The sequence below is a fragment of the Nelumbo nucifera genome, chromosome 7 (assembly GCF_055504915.1).
Source record: "Nelumbo nucifera cultivar China Antique chromosome 7, China Antique-T2T, whole genome shotgun sequence".
NCBI classification, from domain to species: domain Eukaryota; kingdom Viridiplantae; phylum Streptophyta; class Magnoliopsida; order Proteales; family Nelumbonaceae; genus Nelumbo; species Nelumbo nucifera.
The window spans coordinates 16,830,995-16,858,951 of record NC_142655.1 but is presented as its reverse complement, the minus strand read 5'-3'; the positions used below and the strand labels follow the sequence as shown (position 1 = coordinate 16,858,951).

Below are 27,957 nucleotides of genomic sequence, written 5' to 3'. Positions count from 1 at the left end.
CAAAGAGAAAACCTCCCTAGCCACCACCTCACCCACACCAGGAATAAAAAAAAAAATCTGACTGAGATCATTTGGGACTGAACCTAAACTAGCTGGACGATAGGAAGGGGCATTGTGCGCTAGCCAATCAACCGCCTAGTTTGCTTCGCGATATGAATGTTGGAAGGAAATGCTTGAACTAAACTCAGACTTAAGGAAGAGACACTCATTGATGATGCTTTCCAATCTCCATGGGGGCTTTACTCTATCCTTGAGGCAGTCAACCATGAGCTTCAACTCTCCTTCAATAATGATAGGGGAATCCTTAAAATTCAAAGCAATGTTGATGGCCTCCCAAGCAACCCAAGCCTCAGCTTGATTAATTGAAGAGACCCCAATACAATAGGCTTTGAGGTTCAAAATAAAACCCATATAGTTCCCAGCAATGCATTCTATGGAGCACCAACTATCCGACTTGCAAGATGCATCAAAGTTAACTTTGATAGTTCTAGGATTGGGATTGTACCATCTTATAAAATTCCATTCTTTAAAAATCCCATTGTGACTAGAAGAAAAACAAGATTTGATATTTCCACAATAAGCAAATTCTCTTTCTACAATAATTTGGGGATGAGAAGATTTATTGTTAAAGTACTTGTCATTTCTATTCTTCCAAATAAACCAAACCAACACTGCCAATTTTTATTTAATAAATTGTTCACTAATAGAATCTTGGTTTCTCAAATTAATTAATTATAATAATGAATGAAGGTTAGAAATGGATGTACTTGATTTCATTTGTGAGATCAAATGAAGAACTTAGAAAAAAGGAAATTTTAATTGAATTGCCTAAGCCTAGACGGAAAGTTGCATAAATTGAAGTAAATCAACAAGCACAACAATTATTTATTATTTATTTCTAGTTAAGGTGATGTTTGGCATCAATCTTACCGATTTTTGAAAAATCGGTAAATTTTGTTATTTGGTATCATTTTTGCTATATAAGCCGATTTTTGAGAAATCAACTTTAAGTCTATTTGGTATTGATTCTCGAGGACCGATTATTTTTTGTATTAGAGTTATTACTTAATGCCATGTCATCCTTAAAAAATTATAATCAATTAGAAATTAAGAAATCATCGAAAATGATAATCCTGAAAAAGTGTTGATTTTTTGTCAATTTCCCGAAAATCACCAAAATCAGCCAACCAAATAGAAACTTCAGTATTGATTCCTCTAATGCTGATGTGGCTTCGACATGGTAGTGATTATTGGGAAATTGGCATCGATGCCAAATATCCCCTAAGCCAGTGAGTACTAGTAAGCTAATCACTCTTTCCCCACATATGTGGAATATTGTGTGGGACCCACCTTCATTAACGGTTAGAGAGTCACTCGAAATGGCACAACGATCGAATGTGTAGTACAAGAAGACAAATTTGTATACAAGCTTTTTTTTGGTAAAGAAATATTGATTGATCAAACACAGGCAGAAAAACAATAGACAAATCAAAGAGACAGAGAAAAGCAAAACATAAGAAAAACATGCAGAAGAGAACGACTACAGAAAAGACCTAAAACCATATGGGAGGCAATCCAAAATCAAAAGTGCTACTAGGTTAACATCACGAGGAACACAGGAGAACCTCACCGAACGACCTTCTTCACAAGGCTTTAGAATATCCTTGATTACCAACTTTTATAACATCTGATCTAGAATAATTTCCCCATCCCTAAGGCAATGTCTAGAATGTCTCCACTATCAACTTGTTGAAATCATTAATAATCAATCACAAAGGGATTAGAGTCAATGCTCTCAAAATAAAAAAGTGTCTTTCTATATCAACCATAAACAAATAGCCATCCTAGATGCAATATCAGGATCAAGCTTTCCATTTAAAGAGATGGAATCCAAGAACCATCTACCAAAATCATTACACAAACTCGCCATATGAGCCTTCAACCTTAGCCCAAATCCAAACCAAATGGATCTAGGCTTGATGCAATGAACAAGAAAATGGAGGGAGGATTCCTGATGGGATCAACTCCACATCTTAGGCACTCAGTTGATTGGATAACTTTCCTTTTTTGCTAAGTTTTCTCTCACAGGCAAACCATTAATGGGGATCCTCCAGATCAGGTTTCAAGCCTCCTTTAGAAGGCCTTGAAAGCTAAATTGTAGGCTCTCCTAGAGAGGAAGGCACTTTGATATCGGGAAATGACTTTTTTCATCATTAGCTTCAGCCTATTAGTTCAAATTTTTCCAATGATTTTATAGACAGAGTTACAAATTAAGACTAATGGACCGAGATTGAGAAGGAGATTCCGAGTGCTCAACTTTGGAAATTAAGGGTTTGATTTAATCTCCAATTCAGTTCAGGATACCTTTAGAAAACAAAGCTATCACATCCTCCTCTATTATTCGGTTAAGAATTAGGTAGCTATTCGAAGTCGGGGCTTTTTTGGGGCCATTTGGAAGAAAGCGGCTTCAATTTCTTCAATCTTCTTCACCAATATTTTTTTTAACATTACCCAAGGTAGTGTGTGTATATAGGTTGGGCAAGAGGAGGAATAAATATTCTCAAAATGATTAGTAAAGACTTTTTTTTTTTAAATGCTCCTGTCCTTTAACCCATTCTTCAAATTCTTTCTTAATTTTGAAAATACTACTTTTTTGTTTTACTTCTGATAGTTACATTGTGGAAGAATCTTATATTTCTATCTCCTAATCTTAGCTAGTTAATTCTAGATTTTTGAGTCCACAAAATTTCTTCAATTTTCAAATAAACATCCAACTCCTCTTCAAGATTTTTAACTTTAATAGCATCGAAGTCAAAGCCCTTTTTTGCTTTTTTTCCTCCACTAGCTCAGCCTTGACTTTTTTAATATAATATTGAACTTTGCCAAATTCTTCCTTATTCCGTTTTAATAGGGCTTGTTTCATATTTCCACATTTGGCACTAATATCCCTTCTAGAGCCATTACTTGGGACATTTCCCCATGACCTTTTAATAACTTCTTCACACCTTTTGTGGATCATCCACATTTCCTCAAATTGAAAGGGTTTTTTTTCTTTTTATTACTAATGGGGAATAGGTTAAAGCAAATGGCAAGATGTGGACAAGAAAAACACTTTGGCATTTGGAAAAGCCTCCTGCCAATCTATGCTGCTTAAACCCTTGTCCTGTTTAACTCTAACATTATCATTCCCATTTATGTTATTTGACCAGGTATATTCGGTTCCTCCTAATATAGCTCCACCAAGAGGGATTTCATCAAAATGGAAAATCATATTAAAATCCTAATCTAACTATTTTTATTTTTTTATTTTTGCATAAAATCTTAATTTGCAAATTTTGGCTCTCCATAAATAAACGAACATCACCAAACCAGCCCCTTGTCACCATAGATTTTAGTGTGAATAATATTTTTATCAATAATCAATATCTGAATTCCAAAATAAAGTCGAATCTTTTGTTGCTTGAACTGTCTTGAAGGACTCCAACCCTTTTGTATACAAGCATTGATCTCTATAAGAAAAGAAACCTAGTTAGCACTGTTTCAAAGGAGGTCTAATAGCAATTACTTCCTAATCCCTTCCTTGATGAGAAGATAGTATTTAAGATAAGGATTTATTCAGATTATTGTTCTATAAAGAATATTTGACTGAAGTGGAGGCTCTATCTGCCTATCTACTAAAACAAGGAGTGATACATTCAGCTTTCCTAATAAAAAAGAAACCGAGTTGCTTGTGGGTGAGTTTCAATAGTCACAGTTTTTATTTTTAATTCAGGGGGCATTCATTTTTTGGATTTTGAGAGGGGGAAAAGTTGGTGAATGGGGTGTTGGTTCGGACTCAAAATAAATCGAGCATATGTTTGAATAACTGCATGGTTAGACAAGGGGGCTGGACCCACCATTGAATGGTCTTTCGATAGGAGGGTCATTTTCACTTTTTTAGCATGATCCACTTTGTTTTGGGGGAAATTCCCGATCAGTACCATGTACTTTGGGCCTAGTGCCACTTTGGTCCTCAAACTTAAAACGTGACAATTCAGTACCTGTCGTTAACTAATCCGTTAACCAACAGTTAAGTGACATTTGAAAAGATACATATGCCCTTTGAGTGTTATCTAATTTTCTTTATCAACCATCCACATGTTGATAAAAATGAATGATCTTAAATCCTTGTTTCTTCTATTCAAAAAAGTTGGGGTTACATCTAAATGGGCATTTTGGTGATCCCAACTTTCTTGAAAAGAATTAAGAATTTAGGACTATTTTGTTTTATCAATGTTTAGATGGTTGATAAAGAGAATTAGATGACACTAAAAGGTTATTTGCATCTTTTCAAATGATTCTTAATGACTAATTAACAGGCTGATTAATGATAAGTACTAGATTGACATATTTTAAAAGTTCAGATACTGAATTGTCACCTTTTAAAGTTGGAAAACCAAAGTAACAATAGATCCACTAATCTGGAATTTTCCCTTTTTTTATAGAAAGCATGGTCCACTCATTTTCAGGCCTTCGCGGGACCGGGACGCATAGATAAGATGATTAGCTAGAAGTCTCATTTCTGATCTGATCATGCTTATTCTGAATATAAACAATCTCGATGTGGGACCAGTCTATATGGTTGGGTACATTATGATCCTTGATTATGCCATCCGTGGTGAGATATGGGGCCAGACCATGGATGAATCATGTGATCAAAGAAAGGAGAGGTGGGTGGAGAGCCGCTCCGGCGCTCCCTGATTTAAAAATGAAGAATATAGAGTTAGAAGTACACCACACTATACTACTACAAGGTTTACAAGCAAGCCAACAACCCCACCTTTGAAGTCTACGCTCAGTTCAACACAACCACCATTGAGACTCTTTCTCTCTCTCTCTCTCTCTCTCTCCTGAAAATATGCATTCTGTGTCATGGATGAATATGGCAGCAATTGCTGCTACCTTCCTTCAACTATGCTTATTAGTGGTAATGGCACAGAATACCTCTTCGGAGGCTGATAGAATCAACAAGTTGCCTGGTCAACCAGATGTTAATTTTCAGCAGTTCTCTGGATACATCACAGTCGATGAAAGCCAACAGAGAGCTCTTTTCTACTACTTTGTTGAAGCAGAGACAGACCCAGCTTCAAAGCCTCTTGTTCTCTGGTTAAATGGAGGTATTCTGAAATTCGGTTCTTGATTTAATCGTCTAAATAGAACTGAAAATTCATGGGTGAATTGAAATTAAAATATGAGAAGAAAAAAGAAATTATCTACTGATTTTGGGTTTGATATTCTTTCATAGGGCCTGGTTGTTCTTCCGTTGGAGTTGGAGCCTTTTCTGAGCATGGGCCTTTCAAACCAAGCGGAGACATTTTGGTCAGAAATGATTATAGCTGGAACAGAGGTACCGAAATCAGCTGTTTGGAGTAGAGTTTTTTTCAGACCCTGTTGCCTAAGCATCAGACAAATCTCACTCTCTAATTTGCAGAAGCAAACATGTTATACTTAGAGACACCAGCAGGAGTTGGGTTCTCTTATTCCACTAATTCCTCCTACTATTCAAACGTTAATGATGAAATGACTGGTAAGCATTAGTATTCATTTTTCTCTCAATTCAACTTGGGTTCTCTGTATTTTCTTCCTTGATGATAGATGTAGCTTCAGAATTTATAGATTGTGACTCTATGGTTTTCAATATTCCAAACAATTGTACTGATCAAGAATTGATTGAGAAAATAAATATAATTTTTCCAGACTAAATGTAAAATATCATCACTATGTTGAGATTTTTAAAAGAATGATTCATCTACTCACTGAATTTTATAGCACAGATCAGTGGGTTCCTTTTTTTATTTTCTTCAGGTAGTATCCAGGGTCATGGTGTCTCTATAAATTTCTTTTAGTTTTAAATCCTTGTTTGTCTTTGTTTTCTTAAGCCATGGACAATCTCATATTCCTTCAGCGGTGGTTCATTAAGTTCCCGCAGTACAGGGATAGGGATCTGTTCATCACAGGTGAAAGCTATGCAGGTATTGTTAAACAACTAGAATTCTTGATATCTCATCATAGGTAGAGAAAGAAAGGGAGGAGAGAGAGAGAGAGAAAGCATGATGAAAGTTGTTTTAATTTCCAGGTCATTATGTTCCACAGCTGGCACTACTCATGATTCAGTTCAACGAAAAAGAGAAACTGTTCAATCTCAAAGGAATAGCTGTGAGTACAAAATGAATACTTTCACAGTTATCAAATGATTTTCCAGAGGTGAATTTGTTCAAACCCAGTTTAACTGCGGTAATGAAATAATCAACTAATCGAAATTTTATGATAACTTGGTCATCCCATCAAAATGGTGTTGTTCACTTTTTTATTTTCCTGTGTTAGAGAATAAAAACCTATTTAGAGACCTCATCTCACAGCTTAAGCTTTTAGGTTGATTAGTTCCTGGAAATGGTATTGGAGCCTGTTTGACCAAATGGTTTGGCATTTGTTCCTCATCACCCCATCATAATTAAATTTCAGCACGAGATATGGGTGGGCCTGTGCCTGTCCATGCTTCAAGCCCAATTGGCTTTCGCGTGAGAGGCCTGTTAGAGAATAAAAAACTATTCAGGGACTTCACCTAACAGCTTAAGCTTTTATGTTGAATGGTTCCTTGGGACTCCATAATTCCAATTACCATTGATCTGTGTAAAACTTCTCTTTGTCACTACAGCTTGGAAATCCTCTTCTAGAGTTCGCAACTGACTTCAATGCAAGGGCAGAGTTTATGTGGTCACATGGGTTGATATCTGATCCAACATATGGAATCTTCACTTCATCTTGTAACTATTCTCAGTACAAGAGTGAATCCTATAGAGGTTCTGTTTCTCCTATCTGTTTGGGAGTGATCAGCCAGGTTGAAAAAGAAATTAGTAAATATGTTGATCAATATGATGTAACACTCGATATATGTTTATCATCCATTGTTCAACAGACGAAGTCTCTCACTCGACCAGTAGGTTTTACAATCGTTTTCTTTTGCCATCATATCCTTGATTCATCCCTGTCTTTTCTTTTAACTCTTTTTCTTTTATTATTTTGTTGAACCCACAGCAAATTGTAGAGAACATAGATGTATGTGTGGGTGATGAAACATTTGCCTATTTAAACCGGGCTGATGTACAGAAGGCTTTACATGCCCGTCTTCTGGGTGTCAAGGGTTGGGAAGTTTGCAGTGAGTAAGTATCTAATGACACTCTTATGGAAACTTATCAAGCTTTTAACTTATCCTTTATTTAGCAGAAAACATCTTCAGTGAAGTCCAATGTGTCTATCCCTTTTCCGAGTTTTCTTTATTGCTTTCGGATTTCTGGAGTTTAGTGCTTTCTTCAGTGTGGATCTTTCATTTTATACATTTAAAACATTCTACATTGGTGATCAGAGTCCTTAACTATGACATGCTTAACTTGGAGGTGCCTACAATTCATGTAGTAGGTTCAGTCATCAGGTCTGGTGTTAGAGTCTTAGTTTACAGGTAAATCATTAAGCTAAACCCTTACTTCTATTTTACGATTTGGGTGGTGTTTGGTTTCAGAATTCAATCTACTTACCTTCTTTCAAGAGACATAGATTGTCATTTTCTGTGCTCACTTGAGAGAAATAATGAAATAGATGTTGTTTCTTGATTTCTATCATGATTTCATTTGGAAAAGTAATTCAAACGCCCACTTCTAGCTAATTATTCATATATTGTCTACTGAAGTGGAGATCAAGATTCTGTTATTCCATTAACTGGGTCACGGATGCTGGTCCATAGATTGGCAAATGAGTTGGGGTTGAACACAACTATTGCCTACAGAGTTTGGTTTCAGGATAAACAGGTTAGTCACTTGGTGAAATTTGTAATAAATTCCATGGGTCTTATCATTTGTATACTTGGGTTGTCTTATGATTTATTCTCTTGAGGATTGTTCAGTAACTTAGCATCAGAAATGCTTTGGAGGTAGGTGCCATTGTAGATTTGTGGGGGATGTGGTTTTGAATGAAGTTCTGATTTAAGTCTTTGATTTTGTTCCATTGGTTAAAAAATTATGATGGGTGTTTTTTCCAGGTAGGGGGATGGACACAAGTGTACAGTGATATCCTCTCCTTTGCTACCATCAGAGGAGCTTCACATGAAGCTCCTTTCTCACAGCCAGAGAGGTCACTCCTGTTGTTCAAGGCATTTCTAGAAGACAAGCCACTACCAGAAGCATTCTGATAATTTGATTAAACAAGCATAAGAAGAAATTGACTGAATAAAATATTTTACCCTAATTTGATAAACAGAGCAGAAACCGGTATTACTTTTGTATGCTGTGAAATTCATCATCATGAAACTAAAAACTAGATGATAATAGAAAATATTATACTTGAATAGCCTATATCAGTTTTCTAAGATATAAATTTGATGATCAAAATAAAAAAAAAAAAAAAAAACATTAAGAAATTTAAATGCAAATAATGAGCATAAGAAAAGAAACAGAATCTTATTCATCCACTGTGTGACTATGTTTTTCTATATAGTCATTCACACGAGTCTGGATCTTCTATCACATAATCTATATCCTCACATCTCAGACATGATTGTTGTCTCAAAAGCAAGTATCAAAATATCTATGCATGATACCCAAAACTGGATGTTGGTGTGTATTGATATTTTTTATTTTATAAATTTAGAAGGTTGGAGCACACATCTCTATAAAATCAGATCTTATGAAAGGCCTATAGGTGTATCCATGCATATTTGGGTGCACTGATATGGATATACCCCATTATAGGTATGCCCCAATACGGATATCTAGATGTACCATATTGATATTTTAATCCTTTCTCAAAAGTATGACTCCATCAATGAATTCAAAACATGTTTGATATGTGTGGTTATAAATCCCGTTGGAATCTCTGTTGGTAGCAAATCTAGACTCCGTTTACGTAGCCTGGATTTAATTAGAAAGGAATGGCAAAACAGGATTAAGATTAAGATAGTTGATGATGATGAATTGAATACTCAGCCTGACATCAATCGAAATATCGATACATGTTCAGATGGCCATGGTTAATTCATCACTTTCAAAGAGACCCCTTTGATAGCATAGATTCTTGGGTTGATTTATTGTATTATTTAGATGGCCCAGATCAATTAAGATCTTGGTGCATCACTTGGATGCTTGAGATTAATCCACAGATGTTAAGCAACCACTTGATGCCCAAGATCTTTGGGTTCAATTTGGAATATCAATTACATGACCTTGATCTGGTACAACACTTTGAAGGACAAAATCATTTGACTAACGGCATTAGGACACCACACCACATTGGTGGGTCATATCTTTGGCTTCATCAGCCATTCCACTCCCGTGGTCTGGATTCGTTGAAACATTTATAAATCAAGAAAACGGCATTTTAGGGCTTTAGAGATATCTGAATGAAATATAGGCACATTCCACTCGTTTGTTCTAACAAAATGGTGATAGAGTGATGTGATTATTAGAGCTTTAGAAATATCTGACAAGGGATGTAGGCATGTTCTTTTCTTTTCTTTTTTCTAATGGTGACAGATTGGTTTATGTGATCTTTCTGTGAAAGTTTGGGAGAGGGAATCTCTCAAAAAAGAATTAGAGTAAAGTGACAGACTCCCCAAACTGGGGGTGTTTGGACTTTATCCTTAAGAAGTCATCACCTAATTTAGATTTATAAATAACGTTATTTACATTCATGCACAATAGATACATACATGAAATGTATAAGCATATACCTTATGTATGTATGTATCTATACTATATAAAGCAAATGCATGTCTTGGTCTCGGTACGTGCATGTCATAAAAGTTAAATTCAAATACTATAGTTCAATTTGAAAGGAGCACAAATATGTAGATCGTAGAGTGCAAAATCTTGTATTTAGTATAAGGGAAAATTCCCGATTAGTACTCTGTACTTTGGGCCTAGTGTCACTTTGGTCCCCGAACTTTAAAATGTGACAATTTAAAATCTAAGTTTTCAAAACATGACAATCTAATACCTACTGTTAACTAGTTGTTAAGTGTCATTTGAAAAAGATACAAATGCCCTTTGACTGTCATCTAATTTTCTTTATCAACCATCCAAATATTGACAAAAAATTAACAGTTTCAGATCCTTGCCTCTTTTATTCAAGAAAGTTGGGGTCACCAGAATACCCACACAAACGTGACCCTAACTTTCTTGAATGGAAAAGTCAAGGATTTGGGACTGTTATTTTTTTGTCAACATTTAGATGGTTGATAAAGAAAATTAAATAACAATTTAAGGGCATTTGTGTCTTTTTCAAATGCCATTTAATGACTGGTTAATAGCTAGTTAACGGTAGGTACTGGATTGTCACGTTTTAAAAGTTTGGGTACTGAATTATCGCATTTTAAAGTTCAAGGACCAAAGTGACACTAAACCCAAAGTGCAAGGTACTAATCGGGAATTTTCCCTTTATATAATTTTGTATCTATTTATATTGTACATATTTGTATTTGTACTCTTTCCAAATTGAGCCTATATAACATATATGGTTAGTTGGACCGAATTTGGTCCAATCTGATCCAGTCCAATACAAGTCCATTATAGATGGACCAGGTCCAATCCAATATGACGAATACTATGGACCATTTTGGACCAGTTCAATTCAATGTAATGTTTTAAAAAATGACCCAGAAACAGAACTGTTTTGGTCGTCGGTTTCCAGGTCAACGGTCTGACCGTTCGATTCGAATGGACGGCTCGTTCTGACGAGAATTTAAAAAAATAAAAAATAAAAAAAACGGTCAAAAACCATCGAACGGGTCGACAATTCAACGGTTCAACCACCCGGGTCAACATTTTGTTGACTTTTTCAATGGTTTTTTACTAGATTCCAGGTTTGGGTGAAGATTCTCTCCAAGAGAAAACTCTACACAAACTTGAAAGTATGGGAATCCAGTCGCACATAGGAAACATCTTCCATGAATTTAACATACATGTACATAAAATATTCACAATGTGTGGCGAGATGCTATATGAGCAGAGTTTTTGCTTGCAGGAAATTGGGCTCCATTTTTGGATTTCAACCCTAACCAAAATGTGAGATTGCATAAAGGAATAAAAAAAAAATGGTAAAGTCATTCCTCTCGTTTGCAGTTCCACAGGCAAGTTGTGAAAACCACCCCTACATGATAGGACATATGGCTGAAATGGACCCCTGAACATGGAAACCAATCCAGTGGTTCTCCAATCTCATGGATGGTTTAGATCAGCCTTATGATCCCTCAACCTGGCAGAAATAGATGGGCTTGTTTAGGGAAGTTCCCCACTAGTTCGGTCTTGTATTTGCATCGAGAACCAGAAAACAAGTCCCACCTTGCATGGGTTTGTCAAGACTCCTATTATGATATGTTTATCCTGGATTTAGGTTGCATTTGGCATTCCTTATTTTAAGGATTTATCTTGTTTTTATTGTTAAAAACTCAATGTTCATAGAAGCATTTTAATTTTAAAAAGGAGATAAATCCTTAAAATAAGAAATGTCAAATGCAGCCTTAGTCCGGTCCGGCCCAATAAATTGCCACCCCTATTCTTCTATCTCTACGTATGCATGTGCCAAGGTTCAAAATATCGATACATCCTAATATGCCAGACGATGTGTATCATGCTTTGACCACATGTGTGTTTATTTTTTTAAGTTTTTTTTTTCAAAAATTAGTCTGGGTAGGGGGTTGCTCTTAGGGGGCATTCTTTTTCTGGATTTTGAGAGGGGGAAAGTTGGTTAATGGGACTTTGATTCCCATTGACCAAGAATCTCATGTTCTTTTTTCAGATTTATGTGGAGACCAAAGAAAGTTTATTTTCCTAAGTAAGTGATACCCATCTCCTAGGTGGGTAAATAACTTTCCCACCTTGGGGGAAAGTTACCAACACTTGAATGGGACAAAAATGCCCATTGTAATAATGAATTTTTATGACTAAAATAGTTATTGTCTTGTTTGCATGGAAAATAAAAGAACATAGGTAAATGTACTTACCCGAATAAATAATTTACCAAAAAGCGAGCGAGGCCTTAATCATCTGATACAGACTGATAGATCGCGAAATTTTGATCCTTATGCCACATGGCTGATTCTTGCTACCTTTTCTAATATGAGATTTCGTTATCTATGAATTTGAGATGTAGAAGTTCGAAAACAAATTTAATATAAAAAGAAAAACAAATGTCATTACGCAATATTGATCCCAGGCTCCCAGCTATTTGGGGTCTTTGCGTCAAGTGTGCTCAGTACGATCTTAACCATTGGCATCTTTTGCACAGCTCCGCTTGACAGCCCGAGATTTTAGTATGCGTAAACCCCATGTGACAGAATTAAAATTTTCAGGTACCATACTTTTCGGCACCATAGAAATCGCCCAAACAAAAGAAGAATCAAGATCAAGATCATCCGAATCTGACCCATGGGCTTTATTTCCTTTCCAAAGCCTGAAGTTTCCCTGTACCTCATGGGCATGCTTCTTGTGTGGCCCACAGGGGTAGCCCATCCCCCAAAGGCCCAAAACCATAACACCCCCAATCCTGGTGAAGGAGGAATTCGATCTCAAGTCTCCATTACAATTTACAATCAACCAGAGACCTTACCCACTGAGCTATACGGCACCTTCTATCATGTAACAGCGGGATAGCGATCCGATTTAGTAGGCACAACAAAGTAAGCATGTTAAATGAGAATTTAATAAGTATTTTGACAACTGTCAAAAGTAAGTATTAATTTTTTCAAAGGTGGGGTGAGGGCATTTTAAGGAACAGGTGTCAAAAAAATTTCAAATGCTCATTCAACGTACTTACAACTTACTACAGCTGATATAACAAACTTAACCCATGTACCGGATATAGTGCCCATTTCATTTTTGCATGCTTGTCTTGAATTTCCAAATAGATGTTGAGTTGAGGCTGTCAAACTCTATGTTTGTCAATTGCCACTAGCCGAGCTATTAGGAGTTTAGGACTAATTTTAAATTTTCCTGTGGAAAGAAGAGACAAGAACATGTGAGTGCAGTTTGGCTGTTTGTAAACACAGGGCCCAAAACCTGTTTGGTCATAATCAACTCTGCCCCAGAAATACTTTTCTATCCAAACACATCTAGAAACAGTCAATCAGAGAAGGTATTAACTGCTACGTTTTGATTTACCCCGGAAAGGCCAAATGGATTGAACATTATAACTTTAGAAGTGATGAGCAAATCAACCTGAATTGAAATGCTTGAACGCCAGAACAAAGGTCATTAATATAGAATAAGGACTCTCTTGGTTGTATCTAGGGCTACCAGATCACTAACAGTGATTTGATCCAGGTCTCATGACTGCATTTTCAGAGGATCAGGACCCATTATTCGGTGGGTCCCACTTTGGAATATACCTAAACCAAAAATAAGAAAAACACAATTAACCTCCAATCTTGTTCTATGCTGATCTTCCTCCCACCTAATTCAGTGGTTGGTCTTCTATAGACATAGAGCAATTATAATAAACATTTTCACAGGTGACAAGGAATATTGGATCAGATATGACACATGAGAAGAGGTTTATCCAGGGAAGGAAATTTACAGAACAAGCATTTTACTCTCTTTCTCTGTTCCAGTAGTTTATCACTGAACTCCATCCTACCTCTTCCTTCTGAAGCCATGAATTCTCTATCCTGGATTACTGTTGCAGCACTTGCTACAACCTTCCTTCAACTATGCTCATCAGTAAAGATAACAAATACAGCAACCCAGGAGGCTGACAGAATCATCAAGTTGCCTGGACAACCAGAGGTCAATTTCCAGCAGTATAGTGGATACATAACTGTGGATGAAGAGCAACAAAGAGCTCTTTTCTACTACTTTGTTGAAGCAGAAACAAATCCAGCTTCAAAACCTCTTGTTCTCTGGGTAAATGGAGGTACAGTTAAAAAATTTTCACCTTATTTAATCAAGTACAGGTAGTTAACTCCAAAGAAGCTATTGATAAAGGCTATCAAGATTTGTTTCTTTTATGGGGTTTGAATTTTGAGTTTATGATGTACTATCCTGTTTCACTTGATTTTCCTTTGCAGGTCCCGGTTGTTCCTCCATTGGAACAGGAGCATTCTCTGAGCATGGGCCTTTTAGACCAAGTGGAAAAAATCTGGTCAGAAATGAGTATAGCTGGAATAAAGGTAATTCAATTGTGGTTTGCAGGTAGCAGTCATTAAAAGGATCAACCAAACAGTTTAAATATTATCTTGTTGAATTGATTTACAGAGGCCAACATGCTATACTTGGAGACTCCAGCAGGTGTTGGGTTCTCTTATTCCACCAATACCTCCTACTATTATGGTGTGAATGACGAGATGACTGGTATGTTCCATAACTCAAGTCCTAAATTTGTATTAATGAAATTCAACCCTGGTTTACCCTGAGCAATTAGCCAGGCAAATCTGATCAAATGTGGGATTTTGGAAGAACTAAATGGCAATAATTTCCAATTATGCTCAGGTCCTGGGAAGAATTATAGCATTGAAGCACAGAAGAGTTATAGTTACACATCATGGTTTCTAAGAACCTCTTCTGTAAAGTGTCTATATAGCAATATGCCTTCCTTTATACTTCCCATTTTGAGAACTGTGGAACTATGCCCTCTCTATGATTCGAATCAAATTGTTCTTTTGTTCTAAAATATTGTTCATTTTCTTCTTTTAAGCTAGAGATAATCTCGTCTTCATGCAGCGATGGCTTGACAAATTCCCAGAGCACAAGAACAAAGATCTTTTCATCACAGGAGAAAGCTATGCTGGTATGTAACTAAACTACTACCTACTACAGGGAGGGAGAGAGAGAGAGTATTCTGAAATTTTCCCTTTTCATTACCAGGTCATTATGTTCCACAACTTGCACAGCTCATGATTCAGTTCAACGACCAGAAATTGTTCAATCTAAAGGGAATAGCTGTAAGTTTTATATATTTTATCTTAGCCTCAATATAACACCTGGGCCTTGGCATATCTATCAAAATGGACTGGTCTCTATTATTGTTTCCCTATCATGATAAAAATTACTTAAGTTTTCTGTAGTTTACCCGCTTGATCTGAAAGTGGAGAGTTTTTTCTATTTCAGCTGGGGAACCCTCTTTTAGAATTCACCACCGACTTCAATTCAAGAGCTGAATTTTTGTGGTCACATGGACTGATATCAGATTCAACCTATGGTTTCTTCACTTCTGATTGCAACTACTCTCGGTTCTTAAGTAAGTATTATAGAGGCTCTGTCTCTTCTGTTTGTTTAAGAGTTGTAAGCCTGGTCAACAGAGAAATTAGTAGATTCATAGATGAATACGATGTCACACTCAGCGTCTGTGTATCGTCCATTCTTTCACAATCCAAGGCTCTGACTCCCCAGGTATGTTTTACACCTGATCATTTGTTCTTTTTCCACTGCTTCTGTTGCAGAATTGAGTTTGAACTTGGTGGTTTGATGGGTTTGAATCAGCAGAAAGTTGTAGAAAGTACAGACGTCTGTGTTGAAGATGAAACATATAATTATTTGAACCGGGATGATGTACAGAAGTCTCTCCATGCCCATCTTGTAGGAGTCAGCGGCTGGATTGCTTGCACTAACTATAGGTATCTCTTCAATATGATAGGTGTCCTATTTTTCTGTCAGAGTTTGGATTTAATTGGCCTTAACTTCTTTATTATTGCAGCTCATTCTGAGTCTTCTATTTTGTTGTTCTTAGAGTCATCAAATATGATATGCTTAATTTAGAGGTGTCAACAATTCCTGTCTTGAGCTCACTTAGCAGGTCTGGCATTAAGATCTTGGTTTACAGGTAAATTGACAAACCAGGAAATGATGGATTCTTTTAAGCATTGTTGCAGAAGCTTTTTTGTTTCCATTGAGTTATACTGATCACCATCTTTTTCTTTTGCACCATGGTGATGCATAACCAAATTTTTGGATGCAATAAAATTTTGAAAAGAAAATTAATTAATAGATATATTCTGGGAACACTGAGAAAGAAAAACAGAACATTATAGTAGCTGAAAAAAGACAACTTAGTAAGGAAATTCTGGACAAGCATGAATTGATTTCATTATGAGACCATTGATTCTTGTTTGCATATAACCATGTCTGGATTGGCTATTGCAGTGGAGACCAAGATTCTATCATCCCACTGACTGGGACTCGGACACTAGTCCACAGGTTGGCAAATGAGTTGGGATTGAACACAACTGTGCCTTACAGAGTTTGGTTCGAGGGAAAACAGGTTTGCATCTAGATTGAATCTGTAATTAAAGTATTTTATGGGTCTTCTGCTCCATTCCACTTTCATTAGATTTGCTTCTTTGAGTAAATTAATTCATTGCAAGAGATTACTTAAATAATGACATTAGAAGCTAGGCATCATGGTTATCAGAACCATACAAGATGTTGGGTTGCCAATTAGTGAACCAAGGTAATTCAAAGGCATCTTTATATAGGAAATTTGGTCCAAGCTTGCCAAAAAAACTAGGCCAACAAAATGGTTCTTGTACAAAATTTCCAAATCAGCCAATTCATTTCAGTTTTCACTAAGATAAAGTGACCAAGGTAACCTGAACTTCTCCCCCTGGTTGTTATCTTGAAGCGAAATTTTCGACCAACAAAAATAGTCTAGATTTCACAGACCAGACTACCATTAGGAGGTGGATGAACTTCTCCCCCTGGTTGTTATTTTGAAAACATGGGTTTTCTTTTTTCATTCCATTTATTAAAGGATTTTAATGGATTTTCCAGGTTGGTGGATGGACACAAGTGTATGGTGATATCCTGACTTTTGCTACCATAAGAGGAGGTTCTCATGAAGCTCCATTTTCTCAACCACAGAGATCACTTGTATTGTTCAATTCATTTCTGAAAGGAAAGCCATTGCCAGAGGCATTCTGATCAACTGATTAATCGATCGGGAGTAGAAATTATTTAACTGAACGATGCATCCATATGTAATAAACAAAAGAAGAAAATAATCTATGTAGTTTTATCTTCAATTGTTAGCAATGTCATGAAACTTGAAGCTAGACAGTCTTCAACAAGATACTGAGTCCAATAAAGAGAACACTCTCAATTCTCTTATGAATCAGAGAGAGAGAGGAATTCATCCATCTGTAACCATCCATTGCATGATTACAAATCATGAAGCAGGATCAATGCATTACACAATTGAATCCATTAATGGGCTTTCACCATACGAGAAGTGGAATCTATCAAAATTCATTTTCTTTCTCTGAGCCCACCATAATCTTGAGAGCAAGCACACCATGATAACCACCTGACGATTATGTTCGGACGATAAACAAATAGCTAGGTTCCAAATATTACTAATTTAAAGAGTATCTTAAAGGCAATTTTAAGTTTTGTATGGGACATGGTTGGCAAACATATAGATATAATGGAATGATTATAAATCCTACAACACATCAAATCGAGTACCCAATACAACCCCTGTAGGGGCATATCGGGAAGCCATCGGCACGATACATATCGGTCGATACTTTGAACCTTGTATAGGATGAATAATTCTTCAAATCGAGTACCCAATTTGCACCCCTTAACCCTTGGACGAGCTTTTTTTTGGGGGGCTTCCAGCATTAGCCTGATACCCATACCCCGCCCCCCCCCCCCCAAAAAAAAAAAAAAAAAAAAAAACAGTAAAACTGATGACAACAGTGGGAATTTACCCCAAATTTTAAGTCTTGACAACAACCAACGAGAGACCTTACCAACTGAGTTGGTTGGAAGAAGATACTGTGGTTTCTCTACTTAATTGTATTCAAAAGAAGATTTTTAGGCTGCTTTTGGGAACGATACAAATGGAGTGTAAATCCCAGTTTAGGGTAAATTTGCACTCTGGTTTACTTTTGCCTATGTTTTGGCAGCATTACATTTATGCATTGACAAATGACAGACCAATGCATATTTACATTTATAATAAGATGTAAGGTTCAAAGTATCGACCCGTATCGGCCGATACGTATTGTTCCGGGACCCCTCCAATACGCCCCTACAGTGGGTGTATAGGAGGTTTGACCGGTTCAGGGGGTAGAGGAGACCTAAACCAGCCCCCCTGAACCAGTTGCGAAAAATTAAAAAAAAAAAAAGGGACCAAAATGTGTATCGATTCGCCCGATACGCCCTTATTGACGTATCGGGCGTATCGATATTTTGAACCTTGATAAGATGTAAAAATACATCAATAAAGAAGAAGTAAATTTGCATTCAAGTGGGCCTTTGGTAAAAGTATGTTTACCAAAAAGCATATTCTTTATTGGAATTCATGTTTGTATCCATTATAGCTAAAAGTATGTTTGGTAAAAAGGTAAATTTGTTAGTGCAAAAGTAACCCGATTTTACATTTTATATGAACCATTTTACACTCTACATATTTGCATTGGCACTTATTTGCATCGTTTCCAAATACAGCCTTAAGGGATGGTTGGGATGGTGACGAGTTAAGCCAATATAACTTTGGGAGGTGGGAATGGTGAAACTTTTCCATGGAGTTGTATGGTCAGCCCACATTCATACAATGAATGTTTTTTTTTGTGTGTGTATAGTTAAACAAGACTAATCATTTTTTTGGTGATAGTCGAAGAAAAGACTTAATATATATATATATATATATATATATATATATATATGTATGTATGCATATCTTTGTTAATTATTTACTTTACAAAAAAAAAAAAAAAAAAAATCTTCAGGTGCTAATTAAATGTTTAGTTGATGTAAGAATATTTATCAAAAAATGTGTAAATCGAAGAAAAAGTATTGAGAAATGAAAGCATTTCATCAAATTATTGGAGGCGTTAACTTCCGGGTGCACATTAGCGCTACACTAATGCTCAATTCATTGCTTGTTGCAAGATCTCTTGCCACAAAAACTCTGTTCTGTTCATGTCTACCTACATAACATAGTAGCCACATATAAAAAACATCTCATTCTCCTATATAGTATCATGTACGGGGAGATATTTTCAATGCACAGGAAAGTATATTATAGGTAGACATGGATAAAATCGTTGTGGGCAAAAAATCCGAAGTCACTAAACTGCCCCTATTAATAGGATGATAATGCTTAATCGGTTGTTTGTTGCCAAGAGTTCATGAGTTATGGCCCTGGTTGGTTTGTTTGGTTGCAAGTTGCTAGGCGGGTGCAAGGCTTTAGTGAAAAAGGCGAAATCCAAATGAAGCCTTATTTCATTAATTATATTTGAAAATAACGAAACAACAGTATATTTTACTTTAAGCTCCCATTTATTTGTCAATCTCTAATGGATAATTGACCAAAACGGATTTCATCTACAACGAATATTTTAGAGTATCAATTACCTAAATAATTAATACTCTCCTAGTGAAAGTTGCTTACCGACCACCAAAAACATTAATCCTCTCCCACCTCCATTTTTTCCCAAATGAAAGCACGATCAAACATTGACACCAAAAGTTACTTAGTGAACAACTTTTGCCTAGTTATATATGCATTACCCAAGCACCAATAAACAAACCAAGCTTAAAAGGAAATGGCACCAAGCTCCAGCCCGTGGTAATAGAGGTAGGAATATGATTTATGGTCTCAATTCGAATTGCTTGTGTTATTTATATTTTGGGCTCAGCTTAGGAGTATACATATTGTACAAATACAAACAAAATAATATATAATAGAAGGTTTTGCACTCGATATATTTACATTTGTACTCCTTTCAAATGGAGCCTTAGGTGATTAGCCTAATGGGCAGTAATTCCAATGTTAACCGTTTTTGTATATATTTTGCACACTCAACATATATACAAATTTTCGAAGACTATAACTTAGGACTCCAATATCCAATTGAGATTATCTTTTTTCTAATTTTAGATAATTTTTCAAAATCTATACATCCCAAGGTGCCATAGCATATAATTATAATGACTTTTTTGTTGATGCATCAAACAATGGGCAAATATCGAAATCTCTTTAAATTTAATTTCACATAATAAAACCCATGCATTGCACAGATCCACTAGCATATTATATATAAAACATAATTATACACTATTTGTTGATAATATATATATATATATATATATATATAATGCTTATGGGGATTTTTAAACATTCATCCAAACCAAATCAAACCCTGCAATAAAAAAAGAAAAGCCAAAAATGTGTTCTTGAACTTTTAATTTGAAAAGAATATTTCTAAATGAAGTTTAGTTTTCATGTAGTCATGTTCCATATAAATTATATACTATAAAATTCGTTTTTATTTTAAATACTATCATTTTAATTCAAAAACACAAATGGTTTTCTGAAATAAAACCACCATCACCTACCACTAAAGAAAGACAATCGGTGCTTACTGTGTAAATCCCAAACTATAGTGAAAATGAGCAACCAGCAAATCAGGACCAGGAATGGTCCAACATTTAGGTAAAACCCAAAATAGAACTTTACTCAAACTTCAGTGCTTTCAAAAATAAGGATGGAAATAAAAAACTATAAAACATCTCTTATATTGCATACATCATAAGTGAAGAATCAAAAACAGTGAAAATAACCCTACTTCTAGAGGATAGAGGTTTGTTGGTCTGATTTTTTTCAAGGAATTGGTTTCAGTTCCATTGGAATTGGAGCATTACATAAGCATTGACTTATCAGACCGAGTGGATAAGTGTTGCATGACTCAATTTCCCCCTCAGTAAAGAATAGATAGACCTAGGATGAAACCAACCCTAACCTAAATAAAGAAAGGCCAATCTGCACAAGCCCACACCAATTCTAAAGTTTAACCTGATCGGCTTTAGCCAACTCAGTTGGGAACTCTTGGAGTGGCTAATAAGCTTAGAGTTTCTGAAATTGCAGTTCATAATTGTTTTGAACTTTATCTGACAATTCTTAAATGAATATGATGCAAATACAGTAAATGGGTAAGCAGTGCTTGCAGAGAAAAGCGCTGAATAAGAATTTATCCAGTTTGTAAAATTTAAAGATGATGCCAAAAGAAAAACAAATAAAAGAAAGAACATGAAAAGGGTAACAAGTTACCAAGTGAAAATAACTAACCCGTATAAGATAGATATTATATAAGCATAATAAGCAGAAGCAAGACAAGGAAATGACTAAATTCCATAAGATCTTTGTGTTGTGTCCAATAAAGACAACCTATGAGTTCCCAATCTAATTCAAGGCACCAAATAGAAGCAGAATGTTTAGCTGCAGTCTCACAGCCTAACTCTTCAATTACACATTAAAAGCTGCCTCAATCCTACAGGATCGTTATAAAAATTTTTTTATAACCTCACAATAGGAGTGAACTTCATCAATCATGCAGTGTTCCCAGTATATCGTCATCTCTATATAGATGATACCTGAAAAAGTTACAACAAAGTTAAAAAAATATTCATTTTCTATATAAAATGGAAAAAAAAAGAGAATAAAATCAAAAACAATGATCATGGCAACTTAAGAATCAGAGTAACTGATAAATGTGAAAAATCCCCCTCCCCAAAAATAAAAAGAACATAAGAGGAAGAGGGAATTCTAGATCCCAAAGAAATGCATACAAATATATATAAACAATAACATATTAGGCAAGAAATTTAGATATCATATATATAATCGCAAAATGGTTCCAAGAGAAATAGCTCAGATCTTATTCTTATTCACACAGGAAGTTTCTAGATAAGTCACCTACAATCAGAAAGTTGGGTAAAAATTAAATGGCAAAAAATGATAGACCTTGCTGAGATGGGCCAAAGTACAGCACCAGTTCATGAGAGCTCCTTCTGATTGTTTCCAGAACCAGTGGAGCTCCATCAGTTTTTGAACATGCTGTATATGTCATGTGGATATTATAGTCATACTTTTTTGTAAATTCTGAGGATTCCTCACCCTCTTTACAGTACTACAATAATTTTTTTCTGTTTACTAAAAAAATGTCATCTAGTAATGCAGCAAAAGCTCTAGTCTGTTCTTAAAATCAAGATAATAAAAGATGTAATCTTCCCATACTAATACCACTCGATCCCTCTATAAGTGCAATAGTAACCCTAAATTAGGAAGTCAAAAAACTACTCTGTAGACCATCCACAAGTGCAATGGTGAGTTGGTAACCCCAAGACTGGGAAATCAGGAACCAGCCCACAACAAGACTCTTTATCATGATGATTAAGGCCATTTAAACAGTGTATAGTTTGATTTATGACCAATGAAAGAGAATTAAAAAGGCTAAGTAATAGAAGAATACCCTAAATTACAGCATGGTTAAAGCACTTTTAGTCACCACAATAAAATGATTCTTTATCATCGTTCTGATTATTCAGCAAATGCTCTTTGTTAGACAAATATAATTCATTTTCAGGTTATGAATTTTCTTAAAGTAAAGTTTAAATGGAGACAATATTTTGATAATCTGTCAATCAATGCACAATATCTTAGAGGTTCAAGCCAGAAACCAAACCTGGACCACTGACCTAGGAAAGGCCCTCATGACAGTAATAAATAAATAACCACCTGTAAGAGAATTCTATTTACATTGGCGCACCAACTTCACCAACCAAAAGAAAAGGGGAGTGGTAAAGAGAGCAGTGCAAATTTCTAAAATCTATGAAAAACAGACAAAACAGAAAGCATCACTTATTGGCATTCAATCCAATTACTATCAATCAAGCACCTCACACATCAGTGAAGTTTATCTTCATGTCTGACAATTCTCCAACTCACAAGTGTTCAGTGCTCACAGGCAGCTCCTTTCTAAAGAAGTTATAGTTTAAATCCTAAAGCCAGTTGAATCTATTTTCTACCATAACAACTTAACATGCATTCAGAAGTGACCACTAAACCTAAACCCAACATTGAATGTCTAAACAGATACTTAGAATGAAAAGATAGACAAACCAAATACAGAAAGTGGAGAAGGAATCCAATACTTACTCTTTGTCACCAAGTTTTACTTCAGTTCCTCCATATTCAGGTAAAAGCACAGTGTCTCCTTCTTTTACACTAACAGGAACAAGTTGTCCATCTCTGTTACGAGCTCCAGGACCCACAGCAACAACTTTACCGGAGTTTAGCTAAATAAAAGACAGAAAAGTTCAAATAAGCAAACTAAGGGTAAAAAAGATCTATATCTTCCATTTACATGCCTGCAGCAAATGAGTGAATTATCCTATTCACAATAAAGGATATTATAAGAAATTGACCTTATATTTGCCCACTCCACCCCCCCAAACCCAAACACACACAGTAAGAATTTGAGATATTCACAACGGACTATCGTAAAAAATTGATCTAATGCTGCCTACTCCTCTAGCAGAGTAGTACCCCCGACCTAGAACTATTAGGTATTGTCAGGTCCTAAAGATGAAGGCAACTCCATTAGAGTGGAGAAAGCATCTCTTCCATAGTTCTACATAGACCGAAATGTGCATCATCTTTAAATACTTTGAGACTATTAAGTGGAAGGAGACTCATAGGTAGTCCATGGGTGAATGAGGCGTGGCGCAGACCACCCTTAGGTCTCCAGACATCAATTCAGATAAGCTAGCTCTGTGGCCTGTGTCTTGAACACCTCATTCATATGGATCAGAAGATCAGCTAATGTCATTGCTGATTCCCAAGAAATGAAGTGGATCAGTAAGACCTGCCCAAGCAGAGCAGGGTATGGGAAAAGGGATAGTGTAAGGGGAAAGGGAAGCTGCAGGTCCATTTATGGATGTGTATTCCAATGTGGAGCATTGTGATGTGTAGTTTCTCATTTATTCTGATTAATAAAAGATTTATTGAATCTGATAATGATAAAAAAGAGAATTATCTTAGACAAAAATATTAAAAACTTAAAGCGTCAACCAAGAAAAGGGGAAAACATAAAACTTTCACAAGGGAAACTACAAAATTACTAAATCAACTTTCACAGGAGACGGCAAGTGAAGAACAAGAACAAACAATAGCAAAGATTAAAGTTACTGAATTAGAAGAAAACCCAAAATAAGAATCATTGTTCATAGCTATCAAGCATAGAAACTAATTGCAGAGAGTAAAGAACCGAAGCTATACTGGCGTGCTTTCCTCTCAACCAGTCCACCAAATCAATGAACAAAAGGTGAAATGTTAGAGACCCACATAAAATTTCCCCAAAAAAACCATATCCCTCGAGAAAAAACATCAAAACCTAAGGGAATACGAGGGGAACGAGTAGTTGCAGAGTTCAAAAGAGAGCTAGCATTGCACCTGTGCGGTCTTCTCGGGAAGTAAGATTCCTGCACTGGTTTTGGACGGAGGAACAATTTTCTCGACCAAGACACGATTCAACAATGGAGCTAATCGCTTCGCCATGATGAAGAAAGCACAGACGGCAACCAATCGACTAGAACCTTCCACTCGCTATGTTTTGGCGAGTAGGGTAAATGCCTAATGGGGTTTAAGAGAGGGTTTTGGCTTTTCTGGCCTTCTGGGTGTGTCAAATTACATGAAATGCCCCTTTTAATTAGGGTATTTACTCTTGTTGTGTGCAACTCGGGTCATTCTCGGTTTAAAGTCTAAGCACGTCAAAGGTTGATCCCGACCAGATGGATATAGTTGTCACATAAGTGGCATTCGATAAATCTAAAATATAAACTCTCAAAAGAGAAAAAAAAAAACAAAAAACAAAAAAACTTAGATGACAAAACTTTGAAAGCTTTCAATGAAAAATTTACTTTTACATGTTTGCAAACATCTTAATGAAGTTGTTCAGTAATATGAATGTTATGATAAATCTAAAATGTAAATTTTATAAATTTACCTTTTAAATTGTTATTTAAATAATAATGAATGAAAATTATTATATAAAATATTAAAAATTATTAAAAAAGAAAAATAATAAAAAGACTAATAAATAATAACAAAATATTAATATTATAAAATAATAAAACATTATAATATTAATAAAAAGATTAATCAATAATATTGTAAATTTTCTTTATGTAAGAACTCAATTACATCCATGTCAATCAATTGACTGGTTCCACTAAGTTTAGTATATAAACTACCAACCTTTATTGAAGAAATTAAAAAGGAAAAACATTTGAGAATACCCTTATTAAGAATAAGAATTTTCAATAAGAAATTCTTAAATACAAATAGCATAATAAGCAACCTATTGTTTTATCCATGGAAAATCAGTTGTAGTGAAACAAATAGATAAAATCCTCACCCATCATGAAATATTTAGATCAAAATGTGAGATCCAAGTGGTTGCAAAATAGTAACAAAGCCAAATTATGGATTTAAAAAATAGTAACATAGTAATGGACTTTCTCTTTTGTGAGATCAAAATAGTAACATAGTAGGTGGATTTAAAAAAATATATATAATAATAAAGAGGATAAAAAAGCCTAAGTTCTACTTTCTCTGAGGCATACAAATTTCAAGCATGAAGTACCTTTAGATTATCAAACTAAATGGAAAAGATAACTCCAAATGTAAAACGGGCTTTCTCTTTACAACTTGGATTATCAAACTATAAGTTAGCTTTGCACCACTAACTTATAGTCCTACTAAATAGAAGTATGGAAGCTCAGGCCGAATACAAAAGGACAATATTCAACAAATATCCAAAAAATGAAAATAATTACAGAGTAGAGGGGAAAGCAAACAAATGCAAACACAAGTAAAGAGGGGAAAGTAAGACCTAAAAACTCAAAAAAATAAGAAGGAAATCATATTTTAAAGGTTCTCCCTAAAATAAAAAATGCATCATTGTTCTCAAATCATGAGAAAATACGCAAAAAATCTTAGGAAGGCATGAAAAAAAAATAAATTGAAACAAAGAAATGCAAATATAGTTACATAAAGGAAAAGAGAACATGAAAAGTGCAAAAAGATAGAGGTGTAAAGTGGGTCGTGTCGGGCCAGCACTGTGGACCATGCTGTACTGGCCCGTGGGCCGTTACGGGCAATGCATCGGAACAAAGCTATTTATTTAAAAAAAAGGACAACAAACTTAAAATTTTAATTTTATATGAATTTTTGTGTACACAATTGCTTATATATACAATAATTAAATAAATTAGTGTAATAAAATTAAAAAAATATATTTATTTTATTAATATATATACTATATGTTTTTATATAATTATAATATATAATATTATATAAATATATATAATATAACATATATGGGTCGTGCCGACCCGTGGACCTAAAACCCCAGCCCCAGCACGGCCCACATGATCGTGCTAGGCCTGGCATGGCCCACGGACCGTTGTGCCGGGCCGATCTAAGTTCGTGTCGGGCCGTGGGCGACACGACATGATTTACACCTCTACAAAAAGATTATGAAACAAGAATTAGTAGAAGGTAGTTCAAGTAAAAGAAAAAACATTTTGCAGCATGTAATACAGGTTAGAAAAGACAATAAACACTTAGAACTCAAAAGAAAAAAAAAAGAGTTTTGCATCATTGCTCCCAGGTAATAAAAATAAAATAAAATAACACAACCAAAAGTGAAATGAAATAAAAGAAAACAAAAAAACAAGAACAAATACCTGTAGTAAATAGGCCAAAAAGAAGAAAAGGGAATGTTGTCCATTTTCTTGAATGGTGTAAACTCCAAATTATCATGGTTTTGGTAGTCAGAATACGAAACTTAAATATCTTTGTTACTTTTCTATTTCTTTTTATGAATACCTAGAATTTATTAGAAAAAAGAAGAAAAAAATAATCTATAAAAAAAATCTAGAAAAAAAGAACATGTTAGAGGTTAAAACCAAAGATGCCTCAAAGACACAAAAGGAATCAATAAGCCTAATGCAAAATGAGGTGATCAAACATCAGCGTATATCTGTATGAAACCAAGTCACCAACCTCACATAGCTGAGATTCAAGTGCCCAAATGTTTTTGTCACGATCACCCACTTCCAGGTAAAATCTCTTTTGAAGTTATTCATTAATATCATATGTCATTGATTTCAGAATTCCTGAGGTTTGATAGCTTTAAGAGAGAAACCTAACCTGATAGGTTTACCATTTTGTTTTTTTTTTCTTAATTCTAGACTTCTCTTAAGATTTCTATTCTCTATTTTTACAAGATAAATAATCATTTAGAATACATAGTTCATATCAAGTTTAGACATGCTTTTAAATCTTAAATAGTTGGAAGAATACACAATTCAACCAATGTCTGAATTTACAGAGGTCCAATGAAACTGAAATAGCAAGTGGGTTTAAAAAAATAGAGAGGATAAAAAAATCCTAAGTTCTACTTTCTCCAGTGCATACAAATCTCAAGCAAGAAGTACCTTTAGATTATCAAACTAAATGGGAAAGATAACTCCAAATGTAAAACTAACTTTCTTTGTACAACTTGGACTATCAAACTATAAGTTAACTTTGCATTACTAACTTATAGTCCTAGTAAATAAAAGTATGGGAGCTTAGGTTGAATACAAAAGGATAATATTCAACAAGTATCCAAAAAATGAAAATAATTACAAAGTAGAGAGGAAAAAAACAAATGCAAACACAAATAAAGAGGGGAAAGTAAGACCCAAAAAACTCATAAAAAAATAAGAAGGAAATCATATTTTAAATGTTCTCCCTAAAATAAAAAATGCATCATTGTTCCCAAATTATGAGAAAATATGCAAAAAAAAAAAAACTTAAGAAGAAGTGAAAAAAAAAAGTAAACTGAAACAAAAAGAATGCAAATATAGTTACATGAAGGAAAAGAGAACATGAAAAGTGCAAAAAGATTATGAAACAAGAATTAATAGAAGGTAGTTCAAGTAAAAGAAAAAAAACATTTTGTAGCATGTAATACAAGTTAAAAAAGACAATACACACTTAGAACTCAAAAGAAAAAGAGTTTTGCATCATTGCTCCCATGTAATAAAAAATAAAATAAAATAAAACACAACCAAAAATAAAATAAAAGACAACAAAAAAAGT

At 35.0% G+C, this 27,957-nt stretch overlaps 3 protein-coding genes across 7 annotated transcripts; 2 read left to right on the top strand and 1 right to left on the bottom strand.

Annotated features, from left to right (window-relative positions):
• The first annotated feature begins 4,774 nt into the window (after nucleotides 1-4,774).
• LOC104607830 (serine carboxypeptidase-like 45) lies at nucleotides 4,775-8,382 on the top strand. 2 transcript variants are annotated; one of them, XM_010273567.3, is made up of 10 exons: nucleotides 4,775-5,156; nucleotides 5,285-5,386; nucleotides 5,471-5,566; nucleotides 5,919-6,011; nucleotides 6,116-6,195; nucleotides 6,695-6,976; nucleotides 7,075-7,199; nucleotides 7,403-7,495; nucleotides 7,724-7,841; nucleotides 8,072-8,382. In XM_010273567.3, exons 1-10 carry the CDS (start codon nucleotides 4,898-4,900, stop codon nucleotides 8,219-8,221), a joined length of 1,398 nt encoding a protein of 465 aa, XP_010271869.1. In that variant the 5' UTR covers nucleotides 4,775-4,897; the 3' UTR covers nucleotides 8,222-8,382. The 2 variants fall into 2 exon arrangements, with proteins under 2 accessions (XP_010271869.1, XP_088747656.1); XM_088891530.1 differs by lacking the exon at nucleotides 5,919-6,011.
• Nucleotides 8,383-13,464: 5,082 nt separating this feature from the next.
• On the top strand, nucleotides 13,465-17,152 carry LOC104607828 (serine carboxypeptidase-like 45). Of its 4 annotated transcripts, none has more exons than XM_010273563.3 (11): nucleotides 13,465-13,935; nucleotides 14,090-14,191; nucleotides 14,277-14,372; nucleotides 14,511-14,584; nucleotides 14,742-14,808; nucleotides 14,886-14,962; nucleotides 15,129-15,410; nucleotides 15,501-15,634; nucleotides 15,748-15,840; nucleotides 16,161-16,278; nucleotides 16,788-17,152. In XM_010273563.3, exons 1-11 carry the CDS (start codon nucleotides 13,566-13,568, stop codon nucleotides 16,935-16,937), a joined length of 1,563 nt encoding a protein of 520 aa, XP_010271865.1. In that variant the 5' UTR covers nucleotides 13,465-13,565; the 3' UTR covers nucleotides 16,938-17,152. The 4 variants fall into 4 exon arrangements, with proteins under 4 accessions (XP_010271865.1, XP_010271866.1, XP_010271867.1 ...); XM_010273564.3 differs by having other exon boundaries at nucleotides 13,466-13,935; nucleotides 15,504-15,634; XM_010273565.3 differs by lacking the exon at nucleotides 14,511-14,584 and having other exon boundaries at nucleotides 13,466-13,935; nucleotides 14,716-14,808.
• A 3,927-nt stretch (nucleotides 17,153-21,079) lies between these two features.
• Nucleotides 21,080-24,434, bottom strand: LOC104607827 (10 kDa chaperonin, mitochondrial). The gene is made up of 3 exons (XM_010273562.3): nucleotides 24,259-24,434; nucleotides 22,963-23,102; nucleotides 21,080-21,398 (listed from the first exon to the last, which is right to left on the bottom strand). The coding sequence occupies exons 1-3, from the start codon at nucleotides 24,361-24,363 to the stop codon at nucleotides 21,350-21,352; spliced, it is 294 nt and encodes a 97-aa protein (XP_010271864.1). The 5' UTR covers nucleotides 24,364-24,434; the 3' UTR covers nucleotides 21,080-21,349.
• Nucleotides 24,435-27,957: the final 3,523 nt, after the last annotated feature.

What these genes read in the sequence shown, in the direction of transcription:
- LOC104607830 (XM_010273567.3), top strand. Translation starts at nt 4,898, where the DNA reads ATGCATTCTGTGTCATGGATGAATATGGCAGCAATTGCTGCTACCTTC. An exon ending in TGTTCTCTGGTTAAATGGAG is followed by an intron (nt 5,157 to 5,284) that starts GTATTCTGAAAT and finishes ATTCTTTCATAG; the next exon opens with GGCCTGGTTGTTCTTCCGTT. An exon ending in TTTGGTTTCAGGATAAACAG is followed by an intron (nt 7,842 to 8,071) that starts GTTAGTCACTTG and finishes TGTTTTTTCCAG; the next exon opens with GTAGGGGGATGGACACAAGT.
- LOC104607827 (XM_010273562.3), bottom strand. Translation starts at nt 24,363, where the DNA reads ATGGCGAAGCGATTAGCTCCATTGTTGAATCGTGTCTTGGTCGAGAAA. An exon ending in TTCCCGAGAAGACCGCACAG is followed by an intron (nt 23,103 to 24,258) that starts GTGCAATGCTAG and finishes TCTTTTATTTAG; the next exon opens with CTAAACTCCGGTAAAGTTGT. An exon ending in GTAAAACTTGGTGACAAAGA is followed by an intron (nt 21,399 to 22,962) that starts GTAAGTATTGGA and finishes TAACTTTTTCAG; the next exon opens with GTATCATCTATATAGAGATG.
- LOC104607828 (XM_010273563.3), top strand. Translation starts at nt 13,566, where the DNA reads ATGAGAAGAGGTTTATCCAGGGAAGGAAATTTACAGAACAAGCATTTT. An exon ending in TGTGAATGACGAGATGACTG is followed by an intron (nt 14,373 to 14,510) that starts GTATGTTCCATA and finishes AATTATGCTCAG; the next exon opens with GTCCTGGGAAGAATTATAGC. An exon ending in CCAAGGCTCTGACTCCCCAG is followed by an intron (nt 15,411 to 15,500) that starts GTATGTTTTACA and finishes GGTTTGAATCAG; the next exon opens with CAGAAAGTTGTAGAAAGTAC.